Source organism: Leptopilina boulardi, unplaced genomic scaffold (assembly GCF_019393585.1).
Source record: "Leptopilina boulardi isolate dan_hultmark-lab unplaced genomic scaffold, ZJU_Lbou_2.1 LbouV2_210, whole genome shotgun sequence".
NCBI lineage: Eukaryota > Metazoa > Arthropoda > Insecta > Hymenoptera > Figitidae > Leptopilina > Leptopilina boulardi.
The window spans coordinates 612,432-635,654 of record NW_026137764.1 but is presented as its reverse complement, the minus strand read 5'-3'; the positions used below and the strand labels follow the sequence as shown (position 1 = coordinate 635,654).

At 27.6% G+C, this 23,223-nt stretch overlaps 2 protein-coding genes across 2 annotated transcripts; both read left to right on the top strand.

Annotated features, from left to right (window-relative positions):
* Window positions 1-3,917: 3,917 nt before the first annotated feature.
* Window positions 3,918-7,029, top strand: LOC127278706 (uncharacterized). The gene is made up of 4 exons (XM_051300532.1): window positions 3,918-4,142; window positions 4,444-4,630; window positions 5,918-6,104; window positions 6,658-7,029. Exons 1-4 carry the CDS (start codon window positions 3,993-3,995, stop codon window positions 6,806-6,808), a joined length of 675 nt encoding a protein of 224 aa, XP_051156489.1. The 5' UTR covers window positions 3,918-3,992; the 3' UTR covers window positions 6,809-7,029.
* Window positions 7,030-14,465: 7,436 nt separating this feature from the next.
* On the top strand, window positions 14,466-18,730 carry LOC127278688 (uncharacterized). The gene is made up of 3 exons (XM_051300503.1): window positions 14,466-14,654; window positions 17,711-18,006; window positions 18,533-18,730. The coding sequence occupies exons 1-3, from the start codon at window positions 14,466-14,468 to the stop codon at window positions 18,684-18,686; spliced, it is 639 nt and encodes a 212-aa protein (XP_051156460.1). The 3' UTR covers window positions 18,687-18,730.
* Window positions 18,731-23,223: the final 4,493 nt, after the last annotated feature.

Sequence of the window (23,223 nt, the reverse complement as noted above, 5' to 3'; positions counted from 1 at the left end):
AAGAAAATTCGTCTTATGAATTTTTTTTGAATTTTAAATTTTTCTAAAAAGTTTCAAGGGAAAAAATTAAAGACTTATTATTATTAGAGAGTTTTAAAAAAAATTTATTATTAAGAAAAAAAAAAATGTTAATATAGACATATATATTATTGCTCATATCTTGTCGTATATATAAAAATTGAAATATTTTAAGAATAGCGTGAGTTATTTAAATTTAAAACTGTGATTTCAGCTTTTTATCAGAATGTGTATAGAAACAAAGCATTGCATTTTGATTTTTCATGTAAACTTTATAGTCTCCGAGGCTTGAAATATTTCATAACTGAAGGCGAAACAAGGGAAGATGCAGAGTTTGCCTACGCCTTGACTCGTGAACTATTTCTCATCAAAGTTTTCTACCTTGTTAAAGTTGTCGCGCAATTTTAAGAATTTCATCCTTCAAAGGATCAATGTTGAGTCACGAAAAGAGTTGGAAAAATGTATATAACCAACGTTGGATGAAATAAAACTTTTAAAACTTTTTTTTTTTTTTTTTCTTTTTGAAAGAAAATTTTTTCTCCAAGAAATACATACTGTTAATATAATCAAAACTATAATCAAAAATAAAAGACGATTAAAAGAAAAAAGAAGAACTAAAAAATAATTTTACATTATATTTTTATCAGTTAAAATTAAAAAATTTTCCAAAATATTATATAGACTGTAAATGAAAATAAATTATAAAATAAAGAAACTTTAAATTTTTATTAACTTGAAAAATATTAAAAGTTGAAAAAGAATTTTTTTTATAAATTATTTTTAGAATAGTTATTGCTTGCCATTTCGAGAATTATTAAAAGCTTATTGAATTTTGAGCAAAATTATAACGATATCAAGTGAAAATTCCTTTTACCAGGAAGTCATTATTACATTTCAATATATTATTTCTCTCTTGCAAAAGGAAATTAAGGTTCCTTTACTTATCAACATTTTGTTGTAAGGTATTTAGCATCAAAGAGAAATGTTCCTTTGAGTCAAGTGTGAAATATATATATATATATATATATATATATATATATATATATATATATATATATATATATATTGTACTAAATCCAGACAGAAAGTTACGATTACTTCATATCCAATTTCGCAAGTTGCTTGATTTTAATACACTTCAAATAAAATATGCCAAGCAACCACGGAAAAGTTAAAAATTTTATCAACTACAAATTTTTCTACAACTATTTCAAAAAAAAATCGGACAAGTGCGAGTTACACTCGCACTGAAATCGAGGGTTCCGTACTCGAAGCGAACTTATTTGGTATAAAAACAAATGTTTAAAAAATATGTGTTGTATGACAACTAATATAAGTGATACAAAAAGGAACAATTTTCTTGAATTTTACAAAATTGTTCCTTTTTGTATCACTTATATTAGTTGTCATACAACACATATTTTTTAAACATTTGTTTTTATACCAAATAAGTTCGCTTCGAGTACGGAACCCTCGATTTCAGTGCGAGTGTAACTCGCACTTGACGATTTTATTTTTTAAAAAATATTTTACTAAAAAAATATAAGAAACATAATTTTATTTCAACTCGCAATATTTTTATTGTATTTACATTTTAAAAATATATTGAATATTAAATTTTATCTTTCTAAGTCAAAAAGAGATAAAACTTAAGATATTGATATAAGGCTAGTAGCTGCTTGTCAAGGAAAAATCGAAAGTTATCTAAAAAATAAAATTTGTTTATTAATTCCAGAAAAATCAACTCCAATCATCCTCGCTATATTTTTTTTGTAATCTACACGTAAAAATACGTCAAAATATATAAATTTGAATCACTGTAGAAAAACTTTTTTCGTTTTTTGCGGAAAAATACATTTTTTTCTGAAATTTATCATTTTTCTTCAAAAATTTGATAAAAATTGATCATCAACTCCAATCGCGCTTACATTTTTTCCCTGTATTTTTCACGCAAAAATTGAGTTTTACAGCAAGTAAGAACAGTCTGGATTGAATATTGTGTGCGCTAGGGAGAATAAATCATTTTTTTCTAAATTTTTGATTTTTCCTTGACAACGCTATGTAAATTAATCCGAATCAAGTTCGCTATAATTTTCCTGTAATTTTCACGTAAAAATACGTAAGTGTGTCAAATTTGAGCTCTTTATGTCAAAAGATGTGGCCGCTAGGGGGGGGGTACATACTCATTTTTAGGTATTTTTCGTAAAAATTCATGGTTTTTCCTTGACAACGCTATGATAATCAACTCCAATCATGCTCGCTATATTTTTCTTGTAATCTACACGTAAAAATACGTTAAAATATATAAATTTAATTTCCTTTAAATAAAATTTTGTTCGTTTTTGGTGGAAAAATACATTTTTTTCCTAAAATTGTCATTTTTTCTTGAAAAACTTGATAAAAAGTTAATCATCAACTCTAATCGTGACCGCTTTTTTTCCCCTGTATTTTTCCCGTAAAAATACATTTGTATACTAAATATGATCTGTCTGGGTTGAATATTGTGTGCGCTAGGGAGAATAAATTATTTTTTTCGAAATTTTTTATTTTTCCTTGACAACGCTATGTAAATTGATCCGAATCAACTTCGCTATAATTTTCCTGTAATTTTCACGTAAAAATACGTAAGTGTGTCAAATTTGAGCTCTTTATGTCAAAAGATGTGGCCGCTAGGGGGGGGGTACATAGTCATTTTTAGGCATTTTTCGTAAAAATTCATGGTTTTTCCTTGACAACGCTATGTTAATCAATTCCAATCAAGTTCGCTATAATTTTCCTGTAATCTACACGCGAAAATACATATGTGTACTAATTTTCAGCCCTCCAGATAAATTTATGTGGCCGCTAGGGGGGGGTACACGATTTCAAAAAAACCGATATTAATAGGGTTCCGAACCGAGTACGGAACCCTAAAAAGAAAGAAAAAAACAAAATAATTAAAGATATTTTTAATTATTAATACTTAACTTATTAATTAATCATACTTATATAATTATTACTTAATTTATTAACAATATTTAGTTAACACCCATAATAAACCCTAATAATATTTAATTAAGTATATAATAATTATAAAAAATTATTTAATATCTAAAGTGATATTAAAAATAATAATTATTAATAGAATTTCAAATGATAGTCTACTTTTTTTCCTTTTTGTTTTTTCATCGAATTCGAATATCTAGATATACAATTTTTTTACCATTGAATTTGTTCACAATTCGTCAATTTATTCTGTTTAAAAAGTGAGTGAAAAATCACTTTTTTTTGCAAAATCAAATTGTCGATTGTGCATATAGGTCTGTTTATTTTATTTATTTATTATTATTATTTTTTTTTTTTTTTTTTTTTGAAACAAACGTGTAGCCATTGATATGTAATTTGTCACGTATGAGATTTTCAGAAACTATTGTTCGAGTTTATAGTAGTACCGACAACCCGTGTACTTTGATTGAACGGAATCACCTACCTGATATTTACGACCACGATTAATTCATTGTTCAGATATCCTCATATACACTGTTGAATAGAATCTATTTTAATCAATTATTTCGATCGAAACGTTTCACCAAATTGAAGATTTGTCATTTCTTTTTCAAGATTTTTTATTTTTCTTTCGAATATTTATTACTTTACAAATTGTTTCTCTTTTTTTCATTTAGACAATGCTTTTCATTCGCACAATAGGAAATATTTATGTTAATTATGAATTAAATTAAATATAAATTCTTAATAATTATTAAAATTGAAAATACGATTTAATGTATTACTGTAGTATTATATATATATATATATATTTAAGGAAATTATCACTAGGAGATTACTTCCTTTGTAGCAATTTAATGCTAATGAATTTGTTAGTGCTTCTGTTAAGTGGCATTTGAAATTAGTTTTGCTGTTCGCTCTTGAGTAAAATTTTTTAAAAGTTAAATTTCAAGAGCAGATTATATGTATATTTTGCCTTCACGTTGAAAATGTGTTACTCTAACAAAATTGACGTCGTAAAGCAAATGATTTTGTTATTATTTTTACTTCATTATGAACATGGATTATCTCACAATTTGAGAACAAAACGTTACTTTGTTTATCCACCTCCTGGTAATTTAACCGTAACGAAAGTACAGGTAAGTGCCCAACCAATTTGTTCTTCTAATTTGAATATCAAGCTCATCAAGAATTTTCTCATTACTGTTAATTACTCTTTATGAACAAATTTTACCTTAGACAAATTTATTTTATAATTTCACAACAAAAATGAAGATTTTATTAAAACTTTCAATTTCAAAATTAAAAACTAAAACTTTATGTATCTAATTAAAATATGTTTAATAAAAATAATTTTTTTTTAAATTGGTGTAAAATTCACATTTACAATTTACAATTTTACATTTATTATTGTTTGGGCATGTTTTTTTTTTATTTTAGTTGATTTTTGGTCTGGGTTTACCAATGGAAGTCGATGTCAGTACGATTATCGGATATGTGATGAAATGTAATTACGCTTTGCCCTCCAACGCTTCGTACTTGACGAATCCATACATTCGGTATGCCAGATCGATGAAATATGGTGGAAAAGTATTGAAAAATTTTTCATCTTCCTTGAATGAAAAAGGTATGTTTTTTCATAAACCACTATATGCTATTGCGAGAAAAACAATCTCCATCTAGAAAAGAACTTTAATTTAATTTTTTTTTTATATTCATATATAGAAAAGGATATACAAATCCATAATTGCAATATATTCTCTTTTTCGAATTTTCATTTTTGTATTTAATTATTTATTATTATTATTATTATTATTATTATTATTATGAATAATTATTTTATTTCTATATCTTTTATTGAAAATGGTAAACATTAATTTTAAAATACTTTTTTCTTGATACGCAGACACTTTTTACAAAATCGTCCAAAACACCAAGGATCCTTATCTTATAAATTTCCTAAATTCAAAAGATTGTACGAATCCATACAAAAAACGGGATTAAAAAACGAAAAGTAGGAAAGTGACAGCTGCGACGTTGTGCTCCCTGCATGCTTCTGCCACCTAACGGCTACAGGACGTAATAAAGCTGTCATTATATTACTTTCCTACTTTTCGTTTTACAATCGCGTTTTATAAGGCGATAATTAAATGCCAAAAAATTTCAGAGACCGTTCGACACTCCTTAAGTATTATATATAAAATAATTACTTTATTTGTTTTTAAATTTATTTTATTAATAAAATGTATAAAAATTTTTAATTGAATTTATAATTTCTAAATTTATTTTTGATCAAATAGTTATCTGTTTAAAAAAAAGTGTTATTTTCAATAGATTTTTGGTAAATTATATTTACTTGAAATAAATTTGTTTATAAAAAAAATGCATCAATGGACATTTCAATTTTCAGAGGGGGGGGGGGGGGGGGGGAAGAAGAATTTTTTCGCAGATTTTTTTTTATGGAGATATTTGATTCGAAAGGATTTCTATACATATTTTGCAAAAGCACTCGGTTTCCATCAATAAAAATGCTTTCTTCTCTTTTATGTATTAATCTCAATACGCCTTTCGCAGACACATTAATCGAACCATGATTTCCCCTTGGGCCTGATTTGCGCTGGGGAAAAATACGGCTTACTGATGGGAAAAGCGTACGTTCTTTCCTTCTCTCTCTCTCTCTCTCTCTCTCTCTCTTTCCCTTTACATATTAAAAGGGTGCTTTTATTGTGTATTTGAGAACCTAAGCTCGGTCGAGCTTTACACATTGAATAGAGAGTCAAAAGCTGCGCGGCGCGATGCTTTATCAAATATCATATTTCATTTCAATATTTTTTTGCTAATCATCCTGTCTACTTTCTTTTTTTGTATAATGGAATTTATAATAAATTTGTCTTTTTTTTTTTGCTTACTTTAGATCGAGATCAATCATCTATTTCTGTCAAATCAATGACACGATATGAAATTTATCGATTTTTTGAAAGTGCCATTGATACTTTTCAATCGGGAAAGGCTTGTATATTGAGAGCTATTTGCGAATCAGCAGGGACATCATTGAACAAAAATTCTGGTCTTTTTGCTCAACTTTTACATACCTTTCTCACGTAAGACAATTCGAAATATGCTTTAAATTTAAATCATAACAAAAAAAAAAGTTTTTTGTTCAATCAAACAAAAATATTTTTAATAATTTTTAAATTTGAGTGTTTCAATCAAATTTGGGTGATTTAAAGTAAAATTTTCCTAATAAAAACTTTTTTTTATTGAATTGAAAAAAAAAATTCAGATTTTTTTTTAAATTTTTTATTCGACAAATTTGTATTTCAAAAAAAAAAAAATGTCAGCTTAAAATTTGCATAATATTCCAAAAGCAATTTGCATTTTGAGGTGTAAAAGCTCTTTATTTGGAATTGTAATTATTTTTCTGTGACTAATTGAGTACATTGAGAGAATGTTTAATGATGAAACATTAAAATTTAAAATGTACGCAAATTAATGATTATTTTCACGTATATTTCAATTTTTTTCAAAACATTTGTACAAGTTATTAAAATTTTCAAATATTTCGTATCTAATAAATATCATTAAAATTTTTAATATTTGTTAAATATTCAAATTGCTGTTTATAATATTATTATATTTATTGAATGCTTCCAGACCTTCTAGCACAATTGAGAAATTTGAAAATTCTTACGATCAAGAATATCATGCAGCCGAGATTATTGGCAAAAAAGAACCGAACAAATGTGAATATTTATTTCACGAGTGTGAAAATGACATTTTATCCCATTTTACCGAAGTTTTCTGAATGAATTCCATTCTTGGAAACGCAATTTCTCCAACATATATACATTCGCAGAACCTTTTGCTTAAGTGCTACATAAAATAAGATTTATTGCTCAAATTACTCCTTTGAGATTTAATTGCACTTACTTAGTCGGCAAGATTCACTCGGAACAAAAATTTTCACTTCATTTCACAATTACGTCATTGTCGCTCAAGTTTAATTGGAACTATGATCTCTCGCGAAATTTGAATATAAATATTTTACAAATAAAATATTTTCCTCTTTTATTAAAAATTTTATTTTCATTTCAATCATTTTCAATTTCATTTCAAAATATTATATTTAAATTATTTAAAAATATTTTTTAATTTATAACATGAAATCTCAATTTACAAATGCGATAATAGAATTGAAAAATAGTATAGAAAAAAAAATATTTTCTCCATTTATCGACTTTAACGAGGAAAATGTAAGAATTTGAAGAAAAAAAATTTTAATATTTTGAGAATTCATATAATACAATATTGCATAGTTTCCCTCTCTCTTTCTCTCTTTATTTCAATTCTTTAATTTATATCGTAGTGGAATACAATGAGAGGTTGATATTAAAAGTATATTCGGTAAAAAAAGAAGAACTTCGTATAACAAGTATACCCGCAACAGTACGTGACGCAGTTATCGGACGTTATTGGCAGTTTTGTCGTTCAATAACAGGTGCACATAAAGAGAAAATAGTCCGGTGAAAATTTATGAGAAGCTGCGAGCAAAAAAAAAAAGTCTAATAGAGGAATGTAACTCTATTCCAAAACTTTAATTTTCCCATTTTATCCGCCGTCCACAATCTGCTTTCATAGATTGACGATATAGCTTTTCGCGAACAATTGTACATTTTGTTCAGACAACCATCCATTCATTCTCTGAAACATACACCTGATTGCTGCACAATATGTCGATAATAAATTTATTATATAAAGGAGCAAAGATTCGATTCACTGTACACTGTATAAACTTCTCAGCGTTTAATTTTTGTTTTATTTTTTCTATAAGTATAGTCAAAAAAGATGTTTTTTTTACAAAACTTATTACGAACTTTATCGAACGAAATATTAAACTAAACTTATCACTAATCCAGATCCAGAAAATAGATCTCTACATTAAATCCATAAACTACGTCACTAAATTAGATCACTAATCTGCACGGAAAGAAAGTTTGTAGCAATATTTGATATTATGGTGTTACTTTTTAGTATATTTGGTTACAATTGCGGAACATTTTGGCATGATAACGATTTTCGATACTATTTTTAAGAATGATTGAGATTAAAATAAGAATATTTAATATAGTTATAAAGAAAATTTGATATAATATTTACGAAATCTGAAATCTTTTTATTGAAACACAAAAATGTCAAATTTTAATAAGCTCTTTATCAATTTTTCTAACCAAATATTTCAAATTTCGTAATTAGAATTGTATAAAATGATATAATTATTTGAGATTTTGATATATTTGATATGAAAATTGAAAAAGAAATATCAAAGTTAACGAGATTCGACGAAATTTGCCGAAGTTGAACGTTCGGAATTGCCCGATCCTCACCGAGTGGTAACGAAGACTAACGAAGCTCTTTAGACAAGCCCCTTTTTACCATTATCTTGATACAGACCTGAATTTCTTTTATATAATTAATTTCGAATAATTTACAATAAATCAGTAAAAAAAATTGTTCTTCAAAAAATAATAAAATATTTAATTATTTCCCAATAAATAATGATTTTTATTTATATTTGTAAACATGTTTTGATGTAATTTCACCTTTCTCATAAGCGGTGAAAAATATGTCGGGTTAGTATATAAGAATGGTCACATCAGTTTTTCACATGAACGTAAATTTGTATATGAAGCGTTATTCTGCGAATGTTATACGTATTATCGTTAGTATAGGTTAGGAATAAAAATAAGCCAATCGATGTAAAACAATGCGGTGTATGCGTGTGTGTGCATTTAAAAGTTCATATCCTCGTCTATCCACGAGATGAGAAAGAGATAAAACTTTGGCGTAGAATCTATTGGTGTTTCTGTCGTCATCTGTCACAACTGAACCACTTCGAATTTTTAGTATAGTTTTAACAAATTTCGAAATAATCTTTCTAAATTTTCATATAAATTTAGTAAATAATGAAGTGCGCGTCGGTTTAACTTACTTCTGGTTTTTCGTATAAATTTATCAATTTACGAAATAATAATTTCAATTTCTGGAATATATTTACTAAAAAGACTATTGGTAAAAATATACCGATTTTCGTTATCAAACCCAAATGTTCCGCGTTTGAAAAAGAAAATACTAAAATTTCCTATCAGATTTATCAAATATTGCTACTAAATTTCTTTCCGTGTGTCGATGACGTGTATACATGCAAATAAATTTTGAGCCCAATAATAAGACGGCATTGGCCTAAAATTTGTTTTTGGTGTTTTTTGGGGTCGCTGATTCCGAATTTGATGCCAGATTTACAAAAATTCAAAATGGCGGATTCAATATTGGATTCCATATTGATTCCGCCATTTTGGATTTTTAAAATTTGACTTTAGATTCGTATTCAGCGACCCCAAAAACCACCGAGTATCAATTTTTAATAAATTTTAATTAATTTTTGATATATTTTGAAAAATTGTTCGCCATATTGGCTCTGCCATTTTGAACATTTTAAATCTGACTTTAGAATCGTAATCAGCAACCTTAAATAAAATAGAAAACACATTTGCACAAATTTTGGTCTTTCAACCATTTACATTTACATTTGGCCATTTTTGGACTATTTATGAGCATTTGGCTTCGACTGCGAAGAGATTAATATTTTTTTGAAATTAATAGAGAATTTTTCTAACTATTTAATTTTGATTTTTGATGTCGATAGTAGTATAGTCAATAATAGTTGAACAATTTTTTTTTTGAATTCATAAAAATAGGTTATCTTTTGTTAGTATTAATAAAAGACAAATATTGTCAGATAAACCTTATAAAAATTTTAAAAGATTGATGATTAGTAGGAAAACCCAACTATAGTCAGACAATCTTTTTCTGAACTCTTTAACGTTGATTATCAGTAGTTTATTTATTTATTTATTTATTTATTACAGTAATAATATCTTCCCGCAGTCCTAACTGGACTATATATGGGATACAAAATAATAATAAAAGAAACAAACAATTTAAATCGATGGCATAAAAACTTTTCAATTATGTTACAAGTTATCTATGAACACGTAGATGATTAACGTAAGAATCGAGACATTTAAGAAAATCTGTTTTAGATGAAAAAAATAAATCAAAATCAGGATTCATATCATTATACATTTGGTTAATATGAAAACACGCAAAAAAAATAGGCGCGTTAAACATATATGCTGTACTACGTTTACGATTATAGAAAGGTAAAAAATTTCTAGAAGTTAACCTGGGCACTCTAAAATCGACCAAGTTTAGAAGAAAAGAGCAATCAATCTGAGAATTAATTATCTTCCACAGAAAAAGAAGCGATAGTATAATACGCCTTTCTTCCAAAGTAATAAGATTGAATCTTTCACACAATGACAACACATCTGTTGCCTGTGGCGGGTAAATATTATCATGTTTGAAGGCCAAAAACTTCAAAAATCTTTTTTGTATATACTCTATTTCATCAGAGTATTTCGCAAAGAAAGGATTCCAAATTTGTCAATTCTTTAAAAGATAGGTATCAATAATAGTACAAGACAGCTCGATTAAAAAAGTAACTAGGACGGATAAACTCCTAAGCATGGGCCAAACCTATTGCCAAGGTAAGTAAGCCTTAAGTCATATTTTCATTAATGCATACTTTTTTGAAATTCTTAGAATTCTGTTTATCACAATAGTAAACGTCAGTTCTAGCCAGATAACACGTTTTCAATTTTTTTTAAATATTCTATTACTCGTAAAAATTAATTTTAGTCAGTAAATTTTATTTCTGAGATCTTATATGTGTTGCTAATGAAAAAAACAATAATGGAAAAATACAATTCTTCTAAATTTTCAGATAAAAATAAAAACTCGTTAAAAAAAAAATGAAAAAATACATTTCAATTTCTTCGGGAATAATGTCCCATTTTTGTCTTTCTGGCATGTGTACAAACAATTTTTATATAAGAGAAATAAAAAAAAATGATTACTCAATTTTTTTTTCGTTATAGAAAACACTTTTTTCAGAGCAGTAAAAATTTAATGTTATCGTAAAAGTGGTCGTTTTATAAGGTCATCCTTCGGGTGATAATTCAATTTTAAGGTAGAATTACATTCTAAGACGTTGGACTAAGTGGGTCCAGGTTGGATGTTTAGAATGTTCAGTTGACACTTTACTATCCATGCAGCTGAAGCTCTTAAGACCTTGAGAAAGGTTCTCTTTTAGAGAAAAAAAAGGCTGTTTTTATTATCACTTCGATGTGTCGTTAGTAGTAATCTCGTTACGACTTTATTCCTTTTTCCTGTCGTTCATAGCTATTAAAAAAAACAGGAAACCTGTAACACATCTGTTCCTTGTTCACTTTGACAATTTAATTGTTTCAAAACTCAAACACGAATTTGTTCTCAAAACATTTTTTGAAATGCTTTCATTTAATAGTATATTATGTGGCAAGCACGTAAAGTAGTACTTTTTAGGTGAGGATGTAATTTTCAGTACGAGCTGTCGTTAGTGCGACGTAGGTGAGACGAAGGCGAGCTGTAGGTGAGATGAAGACGAGCCGAAGGCGAGTCGAGTCGAGCCGAAAGCGAGCCGAGTCGAACCGAAGTCGCACAGACAGCGAGTATTGAAATCATCCGAACCTAAAAATTACTACGTGCGAGCCACATACGCTATTTTTTTCGCCATTGTTATGAAAAAGTGAAACAATTTTAAAGAAAAAAAATAATAAAAATTGATAAATAAAATAAAAGCAAAAAAAAAAATTATGCAAAAATTAACAACTGCCTAAAAAAGACTTTATAGGGCAGTTTACTGCCTAAAAAAGACTTTATACGGCAGTTTGCTGCCTAAAAAAGTCTTTTTTAGGCAGTTGGCCCAAACTGCCTTAAAAAGTGCTACTTTATCTGCCCCAAACAGGCACAAAAAAGACACTTTTTCATGTCAATGGCGAAAAAAAAAAATTACGATATGTTTTTATAGAAATTTTTCCGTTAAAAATTTTTAATTAATTTTTTTTTTTTTTAGTAAAATGATTATTTTTTGCTCTACTTTATAAAAGATTTTTATTTTGCGTTAACTAATCAATTGTGGTGATTTAACAAACAGAGTTTTGTCATTTGCAAATAAAGAAGTATGAAAAGTCGAAATTAGTTTTATCGTGCAGATATTTTTAAATATAAGTTCAACTGGCAATATACCCCATCGGCTTTGAAAGCGTTTGAAATAAGTAGAAAAAGTATTTTTTTGTCGAGACCAAGTAACGAGTGGCTGCTTTCCTCGTGAACAGAGTTTTAATTAAACTCTAATAAAAGGTCCAACCATTACTAAGTGATTTATTCTTTTAAGAAGGTTTCAGTATTTAAAGTTTCATTTTTTGTCTTTTTATCAAGTTGAGTAAGATACGCCTTTAAAAATAATGAAAATTAAAAATAATTTAAACACTAAAATTCGACATTGTATACATATTATCGGATTTTTTTGTTTGTGCGTAAAGACATATAATTCTTTCATGTGAAAGGAATTTTTTAATCACGAGGAAAATTAATCTTATTTAAATTATTAACAAGTAAAACAGAAGTGTAAATTTGATTTTATGTTTTGTTAATTTTTATAAATATTCATTGTTTTTTTTATTATTATATTTATTCTATTTTTATTAATTCTATTTATTAAATACAAAAATAATTTTTAAATAAAGTTTTAGTTTCCGATGAGGACATTCGTTATATAGCTGAAAAAGTCAAATTTATTTTTGAATTACATTTTTTTTTGGTCAAAAAATTTCTTTTTCAAAAATGCATATTACCAATCGAAAGAGCATCAAAAAAAACTTTCAGAACTGAAATTAATAAAAAAAATTTATTTCGATATTTAAGAGAAACAAAAATAATTATATGAAAAAAGACATTTTTTCCTTTTTGATCACTTCACGTGAAATCCCCCATATGTACTCTAACGTTAATTTTAATTTATTTTTAATTTTTATTCTAAATTTAAATTATTTATTATTATATTTTTAATACAATCAACGTTATCTACACTTTTTAATTATTAATTTTGCCAAGACGCCAAGTTAGTTTGTAGAAAATAATATTTAAACCTATTAAAAAAAAATAGTTAAATAACCCGACAAGTAAATTTTATAATTCTAATTAGGAAAAACTAAAACCAGCTCAGGAATTCCATTGTTACTTTACAGCAACAATAGACCGCAGAGAGGGGGGATAAAGATAAAGATCATTAATTAGACAAAATTTATAACAATAACAAATATTTTTTAATATTCACTTCAAATTTTAGAAAAAAAAGTAAAATAATGTCAGAAGGCCGAAAGACAAGATTTATATTTTATTTATTCAATTATACTTTAATAATAATGAGATCAATTCTAAAGGAAACGACTCCTAATTCATTTATTGGGACTCACCGTCCATTTGACGAAATGGACACGAAAAAGAATAGAACACAACTTGACTTTACGGACACCAGGTTGAGAATGAGAATAAAATGGCTGCCGAGTCAAACTCGAAAGCGTCGCTAAACAGCGGCGGCCTCTCTTCTCGGTGTCATTGAGATCAATTAATTTTTAATAATATAATATCCGCGACCGATAATCGATATGCAGTCGTCGATAACGCAGATACCTGCACTATCCGATGTTAAATTGATTGACGCGAGAAGTCCATAGGAAATTGACTGCCAGTATTGATTTGATAGATCGTAAAAAACAGCAATTTGGTCTTCCAAGTGTTCATGAATATTCGGGACTCTCATCCAAATATATACACCAGGAAGCTCTTTCCTTGATAACTTTTAATTTCAATGATAGATAGTGATGTCTTCAACGTTTTTGTGACCCGGCAAGAATCCTCAATGACACGCGAGATTTTTCTTAACAGAATGAAAGGACAAATGAGAATCGAATTTATTTATTATAAGTCGACTATTAATCTGACGACTTTGGCAAGTTGATTTGTTAATACATGAATTTATTATTTAAACAAAATGAAGTAAGTATCATAAGAAAATATTTTTTATACTTTATAACATTTTACAGACATTATATAAATGGATTCCCACCCTGGTGTCGTTTATTTACAAAATTTATTATTTTTAAGTCATTTGTACGCGACAAAATGCCGCGTTACAGTATATAGCCTTAATTTTCTTAAAATTAATATTTCCTGAATTATCATGAACAAAAGAAAAATTAACCGGCATTTATTTACTTTTCTCATTAGCCCTTTTGCTCGTGCATCGTTTCGAATTTCTGTTTGATAACAAGACCGTTAGCACGTGCTAAGTCAAGAATAAATATTAATTATGAAGCAAGTGATGGGTACTAATGGAAAAAATCAATTTGTCCCGTTCCACGTCCCATTATTTTAGTTATAAATGTTAACAATAATTTGCAGCTAATGTCAAATAAAAAAATAAAATTCACGCATTTGTCATATCTCGATTCATAAAGACTATGAAGCTTGCGTTGAGTACCACGTGGATATTCTGTATTTGTATATTGAGCACTATCTGTGAACAGTTTTCCAATAACAATGTGACGTACATTGACAAAGGCGATCTTGCGTTAAAAAGCGATATAGCCGATGTGGTTTTGTCGCGAAAAAGAAGAACTTTGATTTATCCCAAGCCATCGACACTTTTGGTACGTAACTGATTGTTTCCGAAATATCCCTGTATCAATAATTTTTTTATTTTTGTTGTTTTTTATGTAGTTCAACCATTTTCACGGTTTTTTCAATTTAAAATTGAACGACGAAAAAAAACCATTTTTTTTTCTTTAATTGACAGCGGCGCTTTGTTTTGTATTTTGTTTTCATTTCGTGAAACTACGAAAAAAATGCGCCAATTATTAAAAACTTTTCTCTTCGTTTTCGATTCAAGCGATATTTACATCAATTTATCTACAGTTTTGTTAATCAATAAATATCCATGTGTTTAATTCGACATTTAGTTTTTGAAACATTTTTATTTTTAACATTCAAATATATGTATATAAAGGATATAGAACAATATAAAATAATCGATTTATACTTTTATGTCCATTGTTTCAATGTTCATCAGTGATTGCATTGAAAAGCCACATTGAAAGATAGAAAAGTTGTTTTAATTGCAGTGACAATTTATCAATTTTTTCAAATATATAGATTCTGAAAAATAAAATCTCTGTTAGTGGATTTCTGTCATTTTTTAAAAGAGAATATTCTTATTTTGAAAAGTTTGTTGTAAGAGGCTGTCAGAAATGGAATTTTTCTCTCAAAATTTAATTACTTTTTTTCGAATTCATATAAATAATATATAGTGTTTAAGGAAAAGTTAAATTTTTGTACCAGTGCAAGAGACACAAACTCTATGGCAAAAGTAGTTTGCAATTCAAAATTGGGAATCGGGTTCAAGTTAAGTCTATATCGTATCATAAATAATCCAAATCCCATATAGATGAGATGCAGAATGCTTAAAAGCCCAAGAACCCTTATGACGAAGTATGTTACTTAAACATGGGTGGGAGCGAGCTTCTCTATATACGTAATCTTTTCGTTAATTATTCGTAAAGCATAGATAACCGTAGCAAGAGCACCGTGAAATACCAACGAGAAATGTCTTTTAAATTATTCTATCAGCCTTGCTTATATACTGTCCTCATATGCTCTGCAGCACAAAGTTATCCAATTTCCTTCAGTTTTCTCCACACGGGCTTAACAAATAATTAAACACCATTTTGTGTCCAATCCAAATTTCACAAACAAGATACATTTAATGATTAAGATTTCATTTCCACTAATTCACATTATAATGAAGAAAATCTTTTTAATTCTTTCATTCAATTTCTTTGACCATTGATATTTGTTTTAACAATTTTTTTTTATTTTTTATCCGAGTTTTTTAAAATTTTCAATATAGGACAATTAAATAATTAACTATTTAAATATATAATTTCTAATTTTAATTTCTTCTATTCATAATTTACAGTTATACTCATTTCATTAATTCAATATTGTAAATTTAACTAAACCTGAAATATGGTATTCTTTACGAAAAAAAACATTTATTACTAAATTCCTTCGCATTAGCATAAGCTAATCCTAATCTACATCGCTGATCTAGATCATTAATCTAGATCATTAATCTAGATCATTAATCTAAATCATTAAACTAGATCAATAATCTAGATCACTAATCTAAATCATTAAACTAGATCAATAAAATATATCACTAAATTTGATCAATAAAAATTCTCTGTAAAGTACTCGAAAATATGCAAACATTTAAATAGAGATTGAAGTTTGTAATTATATTTATTTCAAAATCGAACAGTTATTACAAAGTTAAAATGGTTTTGGCAACCCAAAGTAAGATTCGAAAAGACGTAGATTGAAATTAGTTTTAATCGAAAATAATCAAACTCTTTATTATTGGTAAATATAACATTTTTCTACTCCACTTTTATATCTACAACTTGAACTTGATTCATTTCCGTTTTTAATTAGTTATTTTTTTATCCATTTTTCGTTGCTAATATTTTTCATTAAATGAAAGAAACATTTATAACGAAATTTGTTTGTGAATTTGTTTGATTAAAGTTTTCACTATATATATATATATATGTATATATATATATATATATATATATACCAGATAAGATTTTTGGGATAATAAGTTTGTATCTTAACAAGAATCTAAATAGGTATAATTTGAAAATTATTTTAACTATGTCAGCCCTCGTAGAAATCTTAGAATTTAACGAAATTAAGTGACTACTCGCTTTAGAACTCATAAAACGCTGGATTTGTTTTTACCGGGTTCTAAAAGTTGGTTTGTTTCGAATCCTATTTTATTGGACCGTAAGAATCTCATAAAGCTTTTTTCTAGATCAGATAAAATAAATGGGAATTGGAAAGGCTACACAGTGAAGGATAGACACAGTATCTAATCAATGCAAAAAAGCGTTTTTCAAGTAGAATCTTGTAGCGAAAATTAATTTATTGAGCACGATTTCCTTTTATTTTTATTTTATATACTTGAAAATTGACTTTTATTCTATTTTCGACAAATTTTTCGCCATAATGTATGTCTTCTAAGGTCAAAAATCATATTTTGACGATAATATTGTTTGTCTATTTAATCGATGAGATCCCAAGTGCGAAATCAACATGGCTTAATACTGGTTCAGAATTGGCGAAACTGGCAGTGAGTCTTGGCTGCCATTAGTGACCCAGTATTGTTAAAGTTTAAAAAAAATTGTTATTAGAAATTTGATTTGTTTCAACTTTGAAGAAACAATTTGTCAAAATAGATTAAACAATTCAGCCGTTGCGTTGTTGAGCCATTAATGGTCCAAGATTCATTGCATCATTAACAAAGAGTAGTTACTGTAAAAAATTCAACAATTCTGCCATTGATGCGCCACTATTGGGCCGAGATTCGTTTCATCATTGGCAAAAAGAATTTATTGTAAATTATAATTTCTTAGAATCAGTGCCAATATCAGCCCAATAATGGGACGAGTTGCCCGCCAATACTGGCCGAGTAACATTTGCCGTAGTTTGACAGACATTACTGGGCCAATGTTGGGCCGGATTGTCAGTACTGACATTTTGCACTTGGTGATGGAATAAATTAATTTTTTTGATTCTTTATTTAAGTAATTTGTTTTAGATTTAAATTCTAATTAAAAATAATCACTTGTTGCTTCGAGCACAGCTGATTTTTGGCATTGGAACTCCACTTCAACTTGGACGAGAAAGCGTTATAGTGGGAGTTTTTTCAAAAATCATATATAATTTACCCGTGAACTCTACGGATTTCACTGAGCCTGGAGTTCACTATGGCAGAACAGGTAAAAGTAGATGGAATATTTACAAAATAGTGCAAAAAGTAATGGAGAATTATGGATTTGGTGGTAAGGAGTGCATGCTCCGAGCAATATGCGAAGCAGCTTTTGCCCCTTTTAACTTACATTACGGCCTTTTAGGACAACTCGTACAAACTTTTCTCACGTAAGTATAATATCGATTTAAAAATATCTTTTAAAGAAAAAGAAAAATTCTATTAGTTCATTAAAAAAAAAAAAAATTATGACTAATTAATTTCAATATAATTATATTTTTTATATTATATTTTATATTTATATGAATTTAAATTATATTAAAAATATTAAAATACTTTTTTATTATTTTTGTGTATAGAAAATGGAAATATTCTTAAAGTATAATAAAAGAACAATATCTTTTTATGGAAAGTCAATTTTACATTAAATGTCTAAATTATCTCTTCTATAAAAATATATTTTTATCAAGAAATATTTTTGCAATTTTCAACATCAAAAGGTCAATAAATAAATGGACAATGGAATTTTTATGTGGATTTTCAATATATAAAATTCTTAAAATTTTATTTGTGTACCTTTGAAGAAGCCCATAATTCCTTTCATTATATATAGTCGTAACTTTTTTTATGATTCTATTATATGTGATTTTTGAGGAGGGAATGAAGAATTTAGCCGAATCGCTGAAAAACTTTCAGACCTTCAAGCACAAACGAGGATTACGAGGAATACGAGGACAGAGAATATCATGCGGCAGAACGACTGGGACAGCATTTGGGTGAAAACTGCCACGCCCTGTATCCAGAATGCGAGAGAAGCATTCTAGACGTATTTTCCAACGTGGACTTGTAAGAGAGTCGAGTAGAGAAAGAGAGAGAGATAGAGAGAGAGAGAGAGTAAAAGAGAGTAAAAGCCGACGGAATTGTGACCACATTTTCACTGGCAGCGTCGAAGCATCCTTGCGGGACGATGTCACCAGGTATATCTCGACTCTTTCCAACTTCTCATTTTGGTTCATGGAATTTCTCCCTGAGGATTCATTTGCCTCGCACAGGTCGACAGCGTGAACCACGCGAGTATCGTCTCGAAATCCGAAATTACACAATTTCATTGTTCACCTCAAGAACAAAAAATATTCACAGATTTTACTCCCGGGATATTTGCATTCAATTGTATATACATATATATAGTATTACAGTATTCGCAAATGATAAAAATAAAATTAACAGTGTTTGAAAAATTAAAAATAATTTACCCGTATAATTTCAGTAAAATAACGTTATAATATAATTAAAACAAGTATTGTTTGCGAAATTTGATTCAGTCTGTTTAAAAATATTCTGATTCATTAAAACCTATATGCTAAGTATATTGTTAAGTTCATTAAAGTAATATAATTCAAATACACTATAAATTGGAAATGCAATTCGTTTTACATTCTGATTTATTTTATCTTCCAAATATAGATTATACGCAGCTTTTACAATACAATGCCATATGTACAAACACGCCATCTATAATCAAGTTCATTTAATCTTTCAATATATTTGGTATATTTATTAGGGTAAGTCCAGGGGAGTTGGCCATAGTTTTTTTAAAGGCCTGTAAAAATAAGAAGAAAGTGATTTATGTAATAACTTTTATTGCTAATTGAACATTTAACTTACAAAAAATAATAGAAATGAGAAATTTTTTAAATGCAAACAATCTTAAAATTAATATTTTCTAAAAAACGCGTTTGGCCATCTCTCCCGGAATGTACGGGGGAGATGGCCAATACTTTAAAATAATTCTTTGGCTTTCCGCTTTATTAGAATTCTTAATTTAAAGTGATTAATACTTCTTTTCTTCTTCTGACCACTCTCTAAATCTGAATTAGTTAAAAATAACTAATTAATAGTAGAATCTTACTAATTCAAAAAGCAAAAAGTGAGTCACTAATAATTAGTAAAAACTTACTAATTCAAATAGTTATTTTGGTTTAACTAATTCAATTAGTAACTTTTTAATGCGGCTCCCGGGGGCGTAAATTACTAATTGATTAGTTAAAACTACTAATTGTTTACTAATTCATTAATCATTATACAATTTTAACGCCAAATCGTAAATAATCAATAAAAAATTATCAACTTATTCATACTAAAATTTAAAATTTTAAAAGTCGAGTTTCAAAGATAAAATTTTTCGCGTGTAGTTTCTTCATGATTGTATAAAAAATATTTTATTTTTAAAAGTCAGTTTTCATGGGTTAAATTGCATAATATTGGCAAAATTCATATAAAATTTTTTACGTTCTGGTGGTTCATTTGATATATTATTTCCGATTTTTTTTTAGTAAAGATTTTATTCAAATTTTCACTTTATAGTAATTTATTAATTTACTTAAAGACAGTTTAGATACATATACATAGTTACTTTTGGTGAAATAAAATTAATAAAAAAATTTTAACGGTTAGTTTATATCAAAAAATTTTTTGAAAAATAAATAATTTCAAAAGTAATATTTAAAGCACCAAACAAAATATTTTGAACATAGTACAAGCTATAGTATCACATAATACTAAAAAAACAAAAAAATATTTTAAAAAAAACCCATGGAAGATGACATACGTCATGAAAATAATAGAGGTTACGTTCAACTGACTAATTCATTTAGTAACTCGGGTGTAATAACTAATAGAATTAGTTAATTTGATTACTATTTTAAATTAGTAATGTTCAAATACTAATTTTTTACTATTTTATTAGTAAAACTTCCAAAAATAACTAATTCATTAGTTAAAATTTAATTTACTAAATGATTTAGTTAATTTTTTACTAATTCAGATTTAGAGAGCACATTTCGAACATTTATCATTAAATTCAGTGCAATTTTCATGAAGTCAAAGGTGACAATCATTGCACTGAATTCAGTCTTCGATAAGCGCTCTCTGTTTGTCTGTCTCACCAACACAACAAGTCTACAAGGTATTTTTTTGAGATATCAGAGTGGTTTCCAATTTATTTTTGTGTCCTGAAAACTATCCCGGGTTACAAAATTGCGTATCACGTCAGGATTTTGAGTAAAGTGTGGGTAAAGACTCCAAAACCCGTGTTTTTGAGGGTTTTCAGTATTTTTTTTCTCCTTAACCTGACGTGATAGAGACTTCTATATAGGCTTAAATAAAAGCTTTTATCTTACACTTTAAGACTCATATGCGCAAGGAAAAAAAATTTGAAATTTTGAAAAAAAAATTAGGTTGAAGTCACCTAAAAAGATTTTTGGGGTATTTACCCCCATTTTTTTCAAAATTTCAAATTTTTTTTTAATCCTGCGTAAATGAGTCTTAAAGTGTACGATCTAAGCTTTAATTTAAGCATATATAGAAGTGTCTAGCACGTCTGGTTAATGAATAAAAAAAAAATGAAAACCCTCAAAAACACTGTTTTTGGAGACTTTACCTCCACTTTATTCAAAATCTTGATGTGATACGCAATTTTGGAACCCGGAATCCGGTTCAGCACACAAAAATACATTGAAAACCACTCCGCTGTATATAAAAAAGTCTTACTTTGTAGACCTGTGTTATGATTGTTTATAAACGTTTTTAACATTTAATTACACAATAGAGATTATTATATCTGATCATATTTAAATTTGAAAATCTTTTTTGGAGTGTCTTGTTGTAATATATGTCATAAAAAATGTCATTTGCCACAGAATTAATGTTTTTTTAGCGAACACACGAATTTTAAGGGTGCCAATAACTTAAACAGTATGGCCATCTCACCTCGAAAAAACATGGCCATCTCTCCTAATGTCAGGAGACAAATTGACACAACTAAAATTTAAATAAATAAATAAATTTTTTGAATAAATATAAATTTATGACAAAGCTTGGGTCATGTACTTTACAAAAAAAACATGAAATTCGAAATTATTCTATAAAATAACATAACACCAGTGAGAAACGTAAACTCATCACTTTTTTTCCGAACTAGTCAAAACAACAAATCAGATTTTTACATACTTTTTCAATATTTTTCGTGAAGTTTTTTCTTTTAATTGTATTTTGCCACAAAACAAAGCGAACTAATCTTTAATAAGCGATATCTAGCAGCAAACTCTATAAAATATTTGAATTGGCCATCTCTCCCGCATGGCCAACTCCCCCGGACTTACCCTATACGTAATAAAGTTATTATTGCTTGTACCAATTTTTTTTAATTTCTATTGTTTTAAGTACAATATTTGTATTTTCATTTAAAACTATATACTATTGATTAAAACCAGCGTATTTTAAATTTTATATCAATTTAAATAATTTTTGTTTAAAGTCTTGTTTTGAAATTAAAAACTAATAAATAAATAAATGAATAAAAAACCTACAGCTAAAAACATTATCTGATCTGCTTAAATGTCGTTAAAGGTTTTAATATAATAACAATCTAAGTAAGGGAAACACTTTAAGTGATATATGTCTGATATGGTCAGACAGATAAGTAGAAAATACGCGCATAGCGAGACAATTTATTTTATGGTTACTAGAGGTGATTTAGAATTATTATTTAAAAAAATATTTTCTTTTTAACTGAAAAAATTTGTATATATTTTGTAAAATGAAAATGTTATTGAAAATATTTCTGCACGTATAGAAAAAGTTTGCTATGGCAGCGAACTATTTGTTGTCACATCAAATTACGTTAGCTAATATAGGGACAGCGAATAAATTTTGCTGTAGGGTCAAAAAAGTTTGCTGTGATTTAAATGGATTATAAACTGTTGTTAGATGTAAAAATTTAAAGTTAATACCTTAATAGTCGATGGCCCATATATGTCCAAAAAAAGTCGTTCCACCTTTGTGATTATGGACATATATGTCCACATTAAAAAAAAAATACTAAACATAATTCGATTTCAGTGTCAATGGATTTCGAGCTCGCTAAATCCAAATTTGAGGTCAGATTTAAAAAAATCAAAATGGCAGACCCAATATGGCGTCCAAAAATTTAAAATTTGACTAGATTTGCATAAAAATAGTTCCTTTACGGTTTTTGGGGTCGCTAAATCCAAATTTGAGGTCAAATTTAAAAAATTAAAAACAGCGGACCCAAAATGGCGGAAAAATTTAAAATCGAATCAATTCTAAATTTTTCCGTCACATTGGGTCCGCCATTTTGAATTTTTATAAATTTCACCTTAAATTTGGATTCAGCGACCCCAAAAACTTTTTAAAATATAAATAATCTCACAACATTATGATTAATTTAAAGGAAAACTGATAAGTTTTTTTTTAAGTTGGGTATTGGTCTGCACGGGAACTTTAACAACTGATAACAAACAGGAATTTACTATTGTTACTAAAATTACATCGATTCTGTAAACACAATTATTTTAAACAGTTTTGGT